The sequence below is a fragment of the Tenrec ecaudatus genome, chromosome 16 (assembly GCF_050624435.1).
Source record: "Tenrec ecaudatus isolate mTenEca1 chromosome 16, mTenEca1.hap1, whole genome shotgun sequence".
NCBI lineage: Eukaryota > Metazoa > Chordata > Mammalia > Afrosoricida > Tenrecidae > Tenrec > Tenrec ecaudatus.
Genome location: NC_134545.1, coordinates 113,080,145 through 113,096,534, shown reverse-complemented (window position 1 = coordinate 113,096,534; position 16,390 = coordinate 113,080,145). Strand labels below are relative to the sequence as shown.

The window sequence follows — 16,390 nt, the reverse complement described above, 5'->3', positions numbered from 1 at the left end:
TATTGAAAGCTGTGTGGGTGACTGAGACAGACCCTCGAGCCCTGCTATTCCCCTCACAGAGGGGCAGAGAGACCGTACAGGGATGTCAGAGGATGTCACATGGGGCTTGGAGGAGGGGCCACCGCAGTTTCCTTTCAGCCTCACTCTTTGTGCATCCTCTTCTTCCTGACATTTGTGAATTTTACTTTAGAAAAAAAAAGTGCAAAAATCATCTGAACTACTTGTGTGCAGTTCTGTCCAGTTGCCCTGGTTCTGGGTGTAAATCACACGGCACAGGACAGGAGAGGATGGCCCTGGCCCTGGCCACGGGGACCTGAGGCTCTGGCCCGAGCAGACCCATCTGCTAGGGCTTCATCGGGACAGGACATGGTGAAGCCTATCTCCTGGCTTGGGACTGGACCCCTCGTCTGGAGAGAGGCTTCTCCGGAGGACACCATTGCCAGTGTCATCAGCCACGACCTTGCAGGATCTGGAGACGGATCCGCTGCGATGCTGCCAGCAGCCAGAGGGCAGAATCCAGGGCCAGGGCTGACTGGAATGAAGGGGATAGGGTCTTGGGCAGGCCCCTCCTCGTCCATCTCACCACGTGACAGGGACCTGCTGACAGAGCATACACCACTTCCTGTGGGCAGAGACTCCTCGGCCAGTCTGGAAAGAGACTCCAACTGGTGTGGGGATCTGAGTCCCTTCTCAGCCCTGTCATAAGGCTGTGGGGCACAGTACCTGGGAGCCGCTGGCTCTGCAGGTATTTCAGGAAAGCCCGAGGCAGGTGGCCAGCAGTGCCCACAGTCCCTGGGAGGCATCCATGATCTGCAGAGACGCGGTTTCTGCAAGTCCTGTTGGCAGCACAACAGTCAGACGGGGGAGGTTCAGCAACAGCTGAGCCTGTGCCCCCTTCACACGGGCTCTGCCCAAGGGGCCCAGCAAGTGAGACCCAGGCCGAACCGCCTCCTCTCCCACCGGTCCCTGGAGCACAGGGCAAGCTAAGCCCAGAGACACAGAGCTGTCAGCCCATTCCCACTTCCCACAGACTCTGCCTGGACACCCCAACAAGGGATGGAGGAAAGGAGCATAGGGTGAGCCAAGTCAGCATCAGACAGACGGGGAGACTCAGCAGCAGCCCAAGCATGTGCCTCCTTCCCGCAAGCTCCACCTTGACAACCCAACAGATGACGTCAAGGCCAACTACCTGCTCTGGAGAACGCAGCACAGGACGAACCAAGCCCAGAGACAGAGCAGACAGACAGGGATGCTCAGCGGCAGCCCAAGCCTGTGCCTCCTTCCTGCAAGCTCTGCCAAGGCATCCCAGCAAGTGAGAGCCAAACCCAACCAGCTATACCCCGGCCATCCCTCCTCTGAATCACTGGAGCACAGGGCAAGCCTTGCCAACCACAGCTGCTTACCTCCCACCCTCCACTACAAGGTGAGAGTTAGCTCTCCACACACTAAGGGAATGCAGGCCTCCACCCAGGCCAGGCCCAGCACCCACCAAATATGACCCATGTCTAGCCATTGCCCAGCTTCAGTCTCAACAACCTCTTTCCCCACTGAGAAATTACCTGATGCTATGGATCCCAGCCCAGCTGAAGGGCAGATCCAGCCTGAGCAGTTGGGGAAGTGGTTACAGGAAGGGTGTCCCAGTCATGATAGAAGTCATAGGAGGTGGGATCATGGGGAAAGGGATCATAGGTAGGGTCCTGATCCTCGGCTGTCACCACTGTGGACCCCAGCCCCTGCCGATGGGCCAACTCTGCTTCAGCAATCAGGTGGGGGCCATCTGGAGGGGTCACAGGGGGTGAATCACAGAGAGGTCCCAGTCTCAGTCAGGAGGAAGGTCCATGAGGACTAGCAACACCCCAAACCATAGGAGGCTGGGCTCTGGAGCCCCTCACCTGGCCACTGGGGCCTCACCACACCCTCAGGGTCGGCACAGGGGTCCCCTGAGGAGCAAGGAGGCTTTGGAGCACTCCCACAGGCAGCAGGCCCATCCTGGGTTGCTGTCCCCAGGTCTGACTCCAAACGCTGCAGAAGAGCTTTCTGTCTCCAGCGATAATTGGCAAACCAGTTGTAGACCTGCTCAGCCAACAGGCTTGGTCTCCAATGACAAGGTGTCCTGTGAGGACAAAAGAAGTTGTGCCCGCCTCACCCCACACTGGTCTTCCAGGGAAAGGAGCACGGACGCCTCACCCTCTACACTCGGGCCAGTCCTACTCTGAGCAGGAGCCCTGGGGGACAAGCGACCAAGTGCTCCCCGTACGGCCCATCCAGGGAGACCCTCCGTCCCAGGCAGGTCCCCCCACACCCAGCAGGAGGGAGCTGCTCAGGGCCTCTGGGTGCTATGGGGCCAACTCCCCTTTGTACCCACTGGGCCTTGTCTGGGTAGGAGCTCACGGCCAAGACGAAATCCCACAACTTCTTGCGCATGTCCCCGGGGAAGTGCCGGCTCCTTAGACCTTCGAGACAGAGGGACGGGGCGGTGGGTTCCTGGGTGAGGACAAGAGGGCGAGGTCGCCTGACAGGACCCCAAACTCTGTCCACTCTGTCCCAGGACCAGGCTCTGCCCCTAAGAAAGGGCCCCAGGTTCTTCCTCAGGAGCTCCTCTGTGCTTACTTCAGAACCAACGAGGAGTTGTGGACACGGAAATGAGGGCCCAGAGAAGGTGCTCAGGGACGGGAGCTGGCGGTGCCCCATCCTGTGCCCACTCATGGCATCCCTGTGCTCCTTCTGTATGGTATCCACGGGACCTCCCCAGCTCCCCTCACCTGAGTGGCTGGGACCCCGAACCCAGGGGCAACTCAGGACTCTGAACGCATTTCTTCCTGCAGCGGAAGGTCTGCAGGGATCTCAGTGTGTCCACGCCCAGCCTCCTCATGGTCATGTGGTAGTAGATGTCATTCCAGGCCTCCACCAGGTCCAAGGTGACCCTGGGCACCCTGCAGCCCTGCAGAGGGAGAGCCAGGCTGAGCCTTGGAGGCAGGCCTGTGGGACCACCAGCCCTGGGAAGATGCTGGCATCAGAACCGCTGGTGAGGGATGCTCCTGGGTGGCGGGACAACGGGGTCTACAGCCCTCCTGCCCCTCCAGTCCTGCACCCATCTGTGTATAACAGCAGCAACGTGGACGATGATTACTTAGAAGCATGGACCACACATGCATGTTGACAATGTCCACTGTTCCACCTCCAGCTCTTCAGGTTCAACGGAAGCCCAATCTCCATGGCTGTCCTGGAGAGTTTGCTCCTGCTGATCAAGTTCTGGTTCCTGGAGTTTCCTCTCCCTCTGGAGTGCTACCTGGGCACCAAAGGTCTTTTCCATCCGGCAACTGCATATGACCAGGCTTTACACAATTTGATGGACAGCTGCCATGGCATCATGAGAGGATATGATTCAATTACCTGCATTTTTCAGAACTGATGTAATTATCCCCATTCTTTTCATGTATTTTCAACCCTAACCTCTATCTCTGGCAATAATCCTAATGGTGGACATTTTATATGTTTCTTAATGAGGAGGTTTGAGTCATTTTAATGAGAATTGGGTTATGTCTGTTCTCTTAGTTATATACATTTAACATCCTATGATTTTTTTAAGTAACTATATAGAACAAAACCCAGGAGAAGTTTATTTTTTATATGATTTTAAAATATTAAGTGTATTTTAAGACATATGCAAATAAAATGTTTTTGTTGCCCACTGAAGATGGGCTCCCTATTTCTCTTAGAAAACTGTCAGTAAAAGCTATCTTGATGTCCAGCTTGGAGAAAGGGGCAAGCCTTCATGCAAAAGTTGACTCCAGTTATGGGTTTTGAGGGATGAGTAGGAGTTCTCCTGATTGAAGAGGACTGGCTGAAGACCCCTTTGGAAGCCCTCAGAACAACTGACTGCTTACTTTTAAAGCCTAACTTGATGTCTCTATCCTTGTGTCTGAGCACCAAGCACCTAAGGCCCTTGATGACATTGAGCTTCATTTTGTGGTGCATTTTCAATCACGACCTCTCCATCATGTTAAAATCTCATTTATAGAAGACATGTATGTGTATGTAAATGATAACTATTTTCCCTGTGTCAGTGAAGGTTGGGTTAGGCTGGTTTTCCTAACTATGCCCACATTTTAACTCCATATAAAATAAAATGACATTTAAAACAAATCTTGCTTTGCAAAATGAAAATTTCAAGGCCCTGAACAATGTGCAGAAGGACATTTTAAAATCTGATTTTCTATTTCACACGCATTTTAAATGTCTACAATTAAAAGGAGTTTAATGCACTGAAAATGGCCATGTAGCATGTGATTGGAGACGATCATGTATCATGCAATGAGAATCGACCATGTAACATGGGATAGGAGAATATGTAACGTGTGATGGGAGACGCTCCCGACCCTGATCCTTTTGCCAGAAATACATTCCATAGGATTAGCCAGTTGGATAGAGGAGTTAAAACCAGACCAGGAAACTTGGAGGTAAGGCGTTTCCCCTGCACGAGAGTCACAACTGACCTAGAGATACCTTCTACTTTGTGAACATGGTAAATCATACTACCGCCCCCCCCCTCCCCTCTCCCCCGCGCCATGACAGCCTGGAGGAAGACTAAATGAGGGTTGTAAAGGGGAAGCATCCCAATTGGGAGAAATCTCCTGATGCCAGAAAAATGCTAGACAGGTTCAACATATATATTTGCTCAAATGAAATGCTTCGTATTATCCCTTGGCAGAATCGGTTCCCTCTTCTGAATGTATTTTTGCTCTGAGTCAATGCTTGCCTGAGTGAAACACAGCGTTTGTGGGATATTTCATTATCACATGTAAGCCCTGAACTTCCCCTTCATGGAAGGAGTGGAGCGGGAGCCCAGGGTCGTCCAGGTGAGGCGGGGTGGGGGGTTCCTGAAGCAGCAGGTACCCCGCGGACTGCAGAAACCCAGCGTGGCCCTGCGGGGATAGGATGACGGAGTCCTGGACAACCTCAGGATGAGGGTCTGAGACAGAAGCTCTGACAACGGTCGCCTGGAAATTCCTGGCTGGACTGCGCACACATGTGGGCGTGGCGACGAGGTCCCACCCCCGCGGCTGGCCTCCACAGCGCTACAGGAGCCTTTCCAAAAGTCTCTTGCTGTTTTTGTAGATCACTCCTTGCTGTCCCCCTCTGTTAGTCTGTCTCTGTAGGTCTTTACTAAGTGATGGCTGAGTTCTTTCCTTGGGGCTATCAGGGAAACAACTCGCACCCGTTTTCTGCAAGGCATTTTAGCAGAGATGACTTCGATTGTGCATATCACAGCTCAGCGCATGCGCAAGGAGCCCAGTCTCTGTGGGCTGGGTCAGAATCTATCACCTGCGTTGAACACGTGATGCACAACAAGCACGCCCCCACTCCCATCCCCACACACGTAGCAGGACACTGCCCCCTGGACCGGCCAATAGCAAACCGAGAAGGCCTGACAGGGCTCAGGCTTTCCTTGAACGGAAGTGCTGGCCTCTGCGTTCACGCAGCAGTCGTGGCTGCCAGGCTGTCAGGAGGGGCGGGGCGTGGAGGTGGTCGGCTACCACCAACGTGTACGCATGCGCAAGGCGGGAACCTTTCCGCCCTTCCTCTCGAGGTAACGGTCAGCCACGCGGGAGCACAGTGCGCAGGCGTGCTGCTGAGGGCCCCTGCCCAAGGCGTCGAGCTTGCGACCGGTAGTTGGCTAAAGGAGCGGAAGGCCTCTTCACCCCTGAGCTGAGAGGAAATGTCCGGAAGGCCGGGGCTTTTGAATTCGGGTCCCTCAGGAGCCATGGACCTGTCTGAAATGGGCGGAGGTAAGAGCTGGAAGGCAGCCAGGGGCCCCCTGGGGCGCTGGGCTCGTGAAGCCTCGGGGTGCGGGCCTTCGCGTGCCCCAACAGCGGCCGTGGTGGCGCCAGGTCCGACGGTTCCCTCCCTGGGATGGAACCCAAACCGGACTGTCAAGGAGTAGATTCAGACTCGGTGACTAGGGGACAGAGAGCTGAGCTCTCGGGCTGCCGAGGCTCTACATCTTCCCGGGGCGGGCTGCCCAGGCTCACCTTTGTCCTGAGGGCAGCTGGGCTTCGAGGTGGGACCGTGGGGTGCGCAGCCTGACGTAGGCTCCTGCACCACCAGGGAACCTTTGGAAAGGGAGTGGCCAAAAATGACCTGTATGTCTTTCGACTCTTCCACTAAGAGGAAGGTGTCATTAAGCATACTCAACACCAAGATTTGATTTCTTTCACTTGCACCACGTTTGTTCGTTGTTTTAAAGGAATTGATTGCAGTAGAGTTCGTGAGGCTTTCCAAACAAAACAGACATTTTCCTCGAACCATACCTCTAAAACCCCTCTGCTATGGAGTCGAGGCGGACGCATAGTGACCTTATAGGGCAGGCCAGAACTGCCCCTGTGGGTTTTCAAGGCTGTAACTCTTTGCGGGATTAGAAAGCCCCATTTTTCTCCCACGGAGTAGCTAGTGGTTTGGAGTTGCTCACCTTGAGGATCACAGCCTAGTCTGTTAACCACTGTGCCACCATGGCTCCTCCACACACCTGCACACCTCCAGCATCCTCTACAGCTAGTCCACACCACGGTTTCCTGCTGATCCAGATGGCTGCCATCTGGAGCCTGGCGGCACTCCCCTTGATCCTGGAAAAAGCAGCTCATTCACATTCTACTTAAGTTCTAGAACTGCAGCACAGCAGAGACAAAAAAAAAAAAAAAAGGAAATTTCTGCTGTGAATGTTTTATGAACTGGTTGTGTGGGACACTTCTTCAAGACCCACCTTTACCAGAGCTCCCTTGGTACAAACAGGTGCTTGATAATGTTTCACAAAATAAATTTTTGATTAATAAAATGAGTTTAGCACAGCTTGCTTACAGCAGGGCTTGACCCTAAAGACCAAGAGAAAAAGAAATGAGACATACAGGTATACATCCCCTTTTCATTAAGTGCCTACTGTGATTTTCCTAAGGAGCCCGGGTACCTCCAGCTGCTCCTGGGGAGAATGATGAGGCTTTCTACTCCTGTCAAGATGTACAGCCTGGGAACACCAGCCTCCCGACCCCCCCCCACGACCCCCCCACACCCCCCCCTTGGCAGCTCGGCTCTGCCCTGGCAGGGCAGCATGAATTTGAATGGACTCTATGGCAGTGAGTTGGCAGTTTTGGTGAGCCACCAAACCCACAAAAGTCTTAGTGCCACTGTTTCAAGTTACTCAAATAAGCTAGTACATTTAAGGGAAAGTTTATTCACCTTCAACAGCAAAGGAAGATGTCTAAATTTTCAGGAATGGTGGGGTGTTGTCTGGTGTTAGCGACCCTGTAGGCACACATGCCTCTCCACACTAAGGGGAGACTGGTTGATAATGTGTCAAGTCCCTTTCCTTCTGCAAAGGTATATACCCATAGTAGCACCTATGGCAGGATTTATAAGATTGAAATGTTGCTTTTTTTGCCATTTTCAGTCACCTTCACACTGAACACAGATGGACCCTCACTTTTGGTAGCAAAATGTGGGGAAGAAATGGATAAAACAAAGCATACTCGTTAACACTGCTGAAATACCTGGGCAGAGGATTTCTGAAATGAGGAAGACATTTAATTAAGCTAAATTTAAAAATTTGACATTATTAGTTATATCTATACTGACAGCCTTCAGGTGATCATTTTGATGACAGGAAAACAAGAGGGAAATTATTATTTGTGTGTTGCAGAGAAATGACTGCAGCCTGCACTCGTAATTATGACTATGGGAAAGGGATTTGAGGCTAGACAGGCGGAAAGGAGCCCTGCTGATATAGTGAGTTCAGTGTAGGGTTACTAACCAAATGCTGACTGGTTCAATCCTACTTGTCCCCCTGGAAAAAATAGTCTCAAATCATATGAGGCAGTTTCACTCTGCCCTGTTGGGCTCTGTAAGTTGGAGTCGACTTAATGGCAGTGGTTTACAGAGTTTAAGTAATTTTGAATCATATTGTTCAATTTTTAATTACAAAAATATAGTGTTTGTGGAGTACAGAGACAGGAACTTTTGAATGCCATTTGAGGTAAGATTCATTGTGAATCCCTTGGCTTTGATTGTTGTGCCATCTGTTACCACATGAAGGGTGTCTTAGTCGTCAGACTTCTTAGTGGGCTATTATGGGGTAGTGGAGAATTACATCTGCAACTTAATCTCAAGGTTCAATTATTTTAGTTGTCAATAATATGAATATAAGTGAAGGGCATATAGGAACAAATATGTAAATTTGATGTAACCTTAAAAGTTTAAAGGAGGGGGCTCATATTACACAATTTATTTCCTACCCTGGATTTTTATTCTGATATACTTGGCCTAATTAGCAAATGACCACTGACCCACTCTGCTTTACCTTGTGACAAGCACTAGAAATGCCATGGAGAAGAAAACAAAGGTGGAGCTCACTTTCTAGTCTTCCCGTAATTTCACATGGAGAAGTGGTTGCCGAAATCAACTGTAGAGACTTTGGAGACCAGGGATTTGAATATGGTCTGAGTATTGTGATTCAAGGTTTGGGTTTATAAGAAAATGTCCTTAATTTTTAGACATGCATCCTGAGTATTTGGTCACTAGATGTCAAGTACTGGACATCAAATATCAAGAAAGCTTGGAAAGAAGTCAGGGAGAAAAAAATGGACACAAACATAGTAGAATGCTAATGATCAGATCTAGGTGATGATTGAATTAGGTTTATTACAGTGTCACTTCTACTTCCAGTGCGCTCTTAATTTTTAATAAGACAAATTTTCAAAAAATGTCATTAACTCCCTTTTTCATTAACAGAGTAGCTTAAAGTTGTAAAGAAAGGTAAAGGGGGATGAGATTTTTAAATGTTGAGAAAAATTGGAATCAAAAGATAATGGAATTATTCAACAAAAAATTTTTAAGTGCCCCTGACTATTTCAGGAAATAGTCGGGACAGGTTAGCACTCTTTAAAAAAAAAGTAAGAACATTACCTCTAAATGATAGCAACAATAAATTCTTTGTTTAATCACTTAGTAATTTTACAGATGCTCATGATCTCTTTATACTGTATATGTTTCAATAAGAATCGAAATATCCAACCCATCCTTGGGCATTTCACACTTTCTGGTTTTGAGAGCTTGGGTTTTGTTTCCACAGGGCAGGCCAAGTTCTCAAAGAAAATTGAAGACTTAATGGAAATGGTGAAAAAGCTACGGAAAGGTCATGCGTCTCTTCTGTGTCTGTGGTTTAGCGGGGTTTGGGGTCAAGGAGATAGAAGTTCAATTCTAACCTCACAATTCATAAACTGGTGAATTGTCCCATTTACTTTCTTTTAAAATTGAACAATATGGCCCCATGATGCAAAATTACAAAGGAATAAGAGGCAAATTGTTGTCCCCAACCCTGTTCTAACTCCTTGTTTGCCACCCTTTGGCTCTCACTATACTCCATTAAATTCAGCTTTGTTATTTGCAACCCCCTTAACCTCCCTTCCCTCCACTTCACCTACTGTCTATTGCTCACCCAACTCCTGCTGGCCACAGTCTTACTTACTAAGCTTCCCATGCACATAGAGCTTAAGGGCCTTCTCCTCAGTTGATTTGGGGCCTTCAGGAAGCCTTTCCTTAGCGAAAGAAGCACATCCCAACCCATTACTCTTTTTCATCTGCCCCATTTCATTTGTGTTTACCTGACTCATTGTCCTTCTTCTCCCCCCCACCCTTTTTTTTTTGGCCTCTATAGCGGGAAGCCTGGAGCCTCAGGTTGAAGTTCTGATTAACCGGATTAATGAGGTTCAACAAGGTGAGTTTAAGGGTTTTCAAGACCCAGTGGAAAATTAAAACATGGACCTTTCGTATAAAAATGACTATGAATTTCTAAACTTATAGTTAAATATTTAACCAAGTGTAGGGACTTGTGCTGCTGCCCAGTCACACATACACGATGCCCAGCCTGCTGCCAGCCAAGCTCAGCAAGAAAGGCCTGGGCCCTGGAAGCCTTTTCTTTTCTGCAAATTTTGGGCCTCTTTAGGTTCACAAGAGAACAAGGCTGGCAACAGCACTCACAGTGTCTTCCCTGTCTTTGTCCAGCCAAAAAGAAAGCCAGTGAGGAGCTGGGAGAGACCAGGGCCCTCTGGGAAGCCCTGCAGAAAGAACTGGACTCAAGTAAGTGCTGGATGTCCCTAGGGTTCCACACAATACCTCTTGCCCTTGATGCAAATCTTCCAGATACTTAAGTGACCTTATAGTAGCCCCTGGGATCCCCTGTTTCCTTCAGCCATACCTCCAACAACCTCCTACTTTACTGGTGGGAATGCTCTTGAGGTGTACTTCAAGCAGCACCTACTTCTGTGTGTGTGTAAGACTCTTCCTCTCAGAAACTCCAGACAGCCACTCAGCCCTCATGTTACTTCTCTGAGAGGCTTAACGTGGTCGTCCCATCTGAAGACTGCATCGTGTTCCTCCCTAATCACGTGCAACCATGCTGCTGGACAGTTCCTTCATAGCCCTCATCCCCATCATCTGTGATGTGTTTTTGTTTCTCCATTTGGTAAAAGTGTGTGCTTTCTGCAGGGTCTTCACACCACCACCTATAAATATCAGGGCTTTGGGTGATGACAGGGAAGGAAGGTGGGCACAAGGGGCAGGGGGCTTGCCTTAAGGTATCCACAGTAGGAATTGTGGGCAGGGCTATGACAAAGCTGTGTGACTTTACCAAACCCCATTTCTCATGCCTGAGTGTGTCACTTTTCCAGTGAATGGAGAGAAGGTGCGCCTTGAGGAGACCTTGAACACAAAGCAAGGTATTTGAGCTGCTTAGTTTCTACTCTTGCGGTTGCTGCCCCCACAGAAGCCCACATGTGCCCCAGCAGAAAGGACCTTCTAACTCTAGAGCTGGGCTGCCTCCCTCCTGTGGCTCCCATCAGACTCATAATCTGACTGTTGACCTAACATGACCTGACTGGTGACCTCTGTCCAATCCCAGTGCCTTTGATGAGCTTTCACAGGCTTCCTCGTTCCTCCTCTTGCAGAGACACTGAGGATCCTGCGGCTGCACTGTGAGGAGAAAGACAGTGAGGCACAAAGGTGAGAGGCTCAGCCGAACCCTTGCTCTAAATCTCCATATTAGCACAGCAGAGAAGGTATGGGGTATATTCCAGACACATTGTCATCATGCTCTTCAGTAACAGGAGAGACCAGGGTGAGTGGCTTCCTTGTTCAACATCAGACCATGGTCTTATGGACAACTGCCACACACTAGTCTTAAGTCATTCCTTTGCTAGTTTGTCCATTAAGTTCCTTTCAAACCAAAACCAAACTTATTGCCATCAAGTGAATTCTGACTCATAGTGACCCTACAAAATCCTTCAACTGGATTTTGTGCCTGTCATTCTACATCATCCAGCTCAGCTGTCTTTCCATTCATTTAGGCATCTAGTCAACCATCCATTCAACCATCTAATAACCATCCACTCATACACCTATCTCTTTCCATCCATCCGTGCAACTATTTGACCATCTCTCTACCTCCTAAGTGCTAATTTATTTCATTTTCGTGACCAAAGGCTCCAAGCACTTACATCTCCAAATTGAAAGTGTTTAGGAAAACCTGATGACAGTGTATGTGTGTCCTCAACAGTGAACATGGTGATAGCCCCAATCCTCACATTGGTACTCTTATGAGGCAGGTACCCATGTCACCCCCTGCCCCCAAAACCATGTTCTAAAGAAGGAACCTCGGAGGGAAAACACTGGATTCCAGTCACAGTGATCTGCAGAGCCAAGGCTCTCAGCCAGGTTTCAGCACCCATGACACCAAAATATTAGATCCATACTCAGGCAGGTAGAAGACAGGATGGGTGGTATTGGTCTTCAAAGAACACCTGACAGCAAGAAGCAGAAACATCTCATGTCGGCCCCCCATCCTCCTAAGGGTCACTTAGAGTAAGTACATGGCTGAGACCTGCTTTGTCCCTTGTCAGGAAGAACACTGTGTTGCAGGACTGCAAAGACCGAATTTCTGCCCTGAATGCCCAGATCGAGGAAGAGAAGAACAAACAGAGGCAGCTTAGGTAACTCAAAAGAGGCCAGGGTAGGGGTCCATGTCAGCGCATGAGCAGGGAGAACCCTGGCCCAGCCAGCTTGGTTGGGTGGGTGGGGAGTCTCAGACCAGGGCCCTTTATTTCTATACTGTTGGCTCATAGATTGGAGTTTGAGGAACAACTTGAGGATCTGATGGGCCAGCACAAGGACCTCTGGGAATTCCACGTAAGTCTTGCCTTACTCACCTCAAAGCCAATTCTCTCATCTTTCACATCTTCCTTGGTGGCACCTCCTGGCCAGGACCAAGCCAGGTTCATCCTCCATATCTTCCTCCGCCTCTTACGTGCAACACAGTTCTGAACAGGCCCTGGTGATTATAAGGTTGGGATTGTGCTGACTCCAGTCCATCTCACTGTCCTACTGCTTCTAGTGTCCTCCTCAGAGCCCAGGTTGGGCACTCATTCTTGGCTGCCCCATAGCTGTGTCCACCACCATCACAGGCCCAGGCAAGATAGTGTTTGCCACCCTGCATTTCTGTGTGTGTAGCAGAGGAGGGTACCAGATGCCAGATAAGGAAACAGAGTATGCAGTGCAGGATGGGCAAAGGGAGCCTCAGTGCTCTGTTGTGGAAATCCTCCCACTAGGCCGATTTCCACACTTGCAACAATACCACCACAGTACACCAGGTATGGGTCTCTCAGGTGAGAGTTCATGGAAGAGGGAAGGGCCAGTGCAGGGGTCTGAGGTTGCAGGAGGCACCCTGAGTAAATAAGCATTTAAATGGATGAATGAAGGCCTTGGTAGGACTTCCTGAGGCATAGTGAATGCTGGGAAGTGTGGACTGATCTCATTTCTGCCCCTTAGAGGCCAGAGCAGCTAGCACAGGAGACGGACGCCCTGGACAGCAGTAAGGAGCAAATGCTCAAAGAAGGTGAGGACAGGGAATTGGGGGTGAGGCGGGTAGGAAGCTCTCACCTGCCAGTCCTGCTCACTTCTCTACTCTTACCTACCTATCCGCCCTGCTGCCTGCCTCTTCCCATCTCAGAGAAGCTGATCCAGGCAAAGCTGGAAGATGCCAAGCATCGATTGTACTCCCTGTGTGGTCCTGGGGGTCCCTCAACCATCAGTGAGGGGCTCTTCCTTCGCAGCAAGGAAGCTATGGCCGCTGTGTAAGAATGGGGTGGTGAAGAGGGAGGAGGGTGGGAAGGTGGGAGAGGGGGCTGGTCCTGAAGCCCCCATCACCCTCTAGGAAGCTGTTTGAGGAAGAGAATGGAAAGGCTGAGGAGCTCCTGGAGGCCGTGGCCCAACGCCAACAGCAGCTGCAGGAGAAGTGTCAGCAATTACAGGAGAAACGCCAAAGGTGGTTGTGAAGTCCCCAGCCCTGGGTGGGCATCGATATGTCTGCTCATCCTTGGGGCTTTACACCCTTTTGTTTCTCGCCCCTACACACTGTCCAGGTTGAAGGAGGAGCTGGAGAAGTACGGTGTGCAGGTTCCCACCCAACCACACAAGACCCAAGAGGAAGGAGCTCTCTCTGGAGAGGTGGGGAGCCCAGGGAATAGGAGGGTGGGAAGGAGGCTAGAGAGTAGGACTTCTGGGAAGGGTATTATCAGTAGGGGTCACAACAATGGCAGAGACAGTGGTGGGCAGGTGAGAACCAGGCTTGAGGGGTGGGCACAGGTACCTACTGATTCCCACCCCAAACTCCAACCTCTCTCCCCTCCCAGGCACAGCACCTCCCATTTACCAGCCCCAAGTCCTTTGGAGTTCACGAGGAAAAAGACTTGGAGCCACCCACTAAGTAGGGGCCCAAACCACTCCATTTGGAAGACACCTCACCATGTACCCCTGTACCCACTTCTCCCTGTCCCAAGTTTACTCTGGGCCATAGAAAATAAAACTACGACTTTGATGCTACTTGCTTCAGCTGGGGCGTTTCTGGGGACTGGGCCTAAGCATACTGAAGGCTACAATCCTTAATCTTCATCAAGTGCTTTAAGTCCTCACTTTTAACAAGCAAGGTTGTGTCATCTGCATATTGCAGTTTTCCTCCAACTCTGATGCCACATTCTTCATATAATCCATTAAGTGTCTATTGCTAAATGATCCCTCCTCCTGGCCATGGAAAATTCAGTGACCAATACAAAGTGCTGAGCAGCACTTCTCTCAAGCATGCCTTACCAGGATCGGAGCCATGCCTGAAAGATGTTAGATAACCCACGAAGGTAGCTCTGGCTGGGTTCCAACAGCCACCTTTCAATGTCTTCACCACTAGGCCCCCACCCCCATAAAAAACCCATTGCTGTGGAGTCCATTCTAACACATAGCACATCGTGAGGTGGTGTCAATCTTGTGAAACTGAGACGAGGGACACTGGAGACCCTCTTACCAAATTATTTGCAAAGTCATCCAATGGAAAATCACAAGCAAGCAGAAGAGCTTAGAACCCACATCCTGGAAAGGATGGGTAGGTTGAGTTCACCACTTCCTCTCAATCTCCTCCAGAGGTGGGTTTCAGAAAGCTCAGGTGCCAACCATGAACAGTGAAAAGCCTACCATGACCCCTGATAAAACTGGAGGAGAGGAGGTGGGCTGCCAAGGACCACAAGTGGGCCACATCGCATCCCAGAATATGTTTAGCTAAGCACTCCCAGCAAGCTTTGCAGCAGAATTAATCTTGAACTGCACGCACACCCTAGTAACATGGCCCAGCTTATCCCAAGTAAACCCCACCCTTTCCAGAATTTTATTATGCTGCACTTTGGGGAGGATAAAACCCTGGCCTCTGAGTTTATAATTTAGGAATTTTTCTAAATCTAACAAAAATTTGCAAGCACGTTTTCTAACAGTCACCGTGGGGTCCTTCAAAGGGAATTTGATTAAACTGAAGAAAACACAGGAATTATTTAGGGTCATCACTAGGTCATGAGAACATGTGGCAATTATCATGTGAAAATGAGATCAGTTCAGAAAAGGATAAAATTCACGAAGGAGTTTAAAGGAGGCCAGGAAAGTAAGGGCAATGGATTCTGGTTTGGGGATAAAAATACATTTTAAATCGTGGTATTAAGATAGACGTGGTACACACCCTGTACTCACTACTGGAGAAACCGGCCGAGCTCCCTCTTGCAATTTGGGCATCACTTGGGGAACAAAGTGCCCACGCTCGCTGTAGGAGCGGCACCCAGTCTGTGCCCAGGACCCGAGGTTCCCATGGTCGCGCCCTCTTGCGTCCTGCTGCCGAAGCGTGGACAATCTGTCAAGATTTTAAGACAGCCTCGGAAGTTGAAATCCAAGTGGGCTGCATGCTCACGCTTTGATGGAAGCGTCAGAGACAACAAGTAAAGCACTAGTTCAATATTTAAAATGCCACTGAGTATTAGAACAAGCTAGATAGAGGAAACATGTTCGTAGTATGAAGGGACCCAGAGATGGAGAAAGCTTGGTATCCTGTGGCCTTGTCTCTGATCTCCTGGCTCCACACTCCAGCTTGGTCACCAGGACAAGATTAATTTTGCCTGAACCTTCAGAAGAATTTTCAAGCATTCTGTGACCTGCAACAACCTGAAGATGATGTCCTAGATGGTAGGTCATTATTGTTAGTGGTGGGTGGTCATGGTCATGGCTTTAAGTGACATTTCTTGATTCACAGATAACCTGGAGGTATTGCCAAGATCCCTTGTACACACACACACACACACAGGTCCCAGGCTCCTGTGTTCCCTCTTGTGTCTTCTCAGATGAGGCTCTGGGAATTTCCCAGGTTCCCCTCTGGTCACTGGGACAGCTTTCGCACATCCAAGGGTCTGACAAAGGGTATCCACCATCTGCCCGAGCCATGGAATTTTTGTTTTGTTTGGTAAACCGGTCTTGGAAAACACCAGAGCCAGGCAGAAACGTTTCTTAGTGCAAACAAGTACCTGGAGACTACTTGCAGGCTGGGCAGCAGGTCAGGGAATGAGGTAGAAATGATGGTCTCGGGACATGTTTATAAAATTGGACTAGCCTCTATAAGGCAAACTATTCACAGAGTAAATGACTGATGATGTAGTTTTTTTTTTTTAAGAAAAATTGTGAGGGAGAGATAATTCCCACTTTGACCAAGTCACCTGTTATGAAGTTATGTAACTTATGAAATTTCTAGCTAATCAATGAACCCAGGATGCAGAGATGGGTAGGGATCAGAAGCTGTGACTCTACACTTAAAAACATACCTCGTAAATCATAGTATTGGTCAATGTGGCAACCAGATTGACTCCTTATATAGCTGCAAATTGGCTTTCATAGGCTGATAGATAAGTCCCAGACAAGTACCTTAGAGTTGTATTAATAGCTTGGTACTGTCCTCCACACTTGGATGACTCTAAAGTTTAGACATGCAAAGGAA

At 49.4% G+C, this 16,390-nt stretch overlaps 1 protein-coding gene across 1 annotated transcript; it reads left to right on the top strand.

Moving 5' to 3' along the window:
* The first annotated feature begins 5,719 nt into the window (after positions 1-5,719).
* SYCE1 (synaptonemal complex central element protein 1) lies at positions 5,720-13,808 on the top strand. Its single transcript, XM_075533503.1, has 13 exons — positions 5,720-5,789; positions 9,119-9,181; positions 9,704-9,763; positions 10,051-10,125; positions 10,716-10,763; positions 10,992-11,046; positions 11,943-12,032; positions 12,165-12,228; positions 12,868-12,934; positions 13,049-13,172; positions 13,253-13,363; positions 13,461-13,569; positions 13,731-13,808. The coding sequence occupies exons 1-13, from the start codon at positions 5,720-5,722 to the stop codon at positions 13,806-13,808; spliced, it is 1,014 nt and encodes a 337-aa protein (XP_075389618.1).
* Positions 13,809-16,390: the final 2,582 nt, after the last annotated feature.

Coding starts and splice junctions, on each gene's coding strand:
- SYCE1 (XM_075533503.1), top strand. CDS start 5,720: ATGTCCGGAAGGCCGGGGCTTTTGAATTCGGGTCCCTCAGGAGCCATG. Junction 10,126..10,715: donor GCAGAAAGAACTGGACTCAA/GTAAGTGCTGGA, acceptor TCACTTTTCCAG/TGAATGGAGAGAAGGTGCGC. Junction 13,173..13,252: donor AAGGAAGCTATGGCCGCTGT/GTAAGAATGGGG, acceptor ATCACCCTCTAG/GAAGCTGTTTGAGGAAGAGA.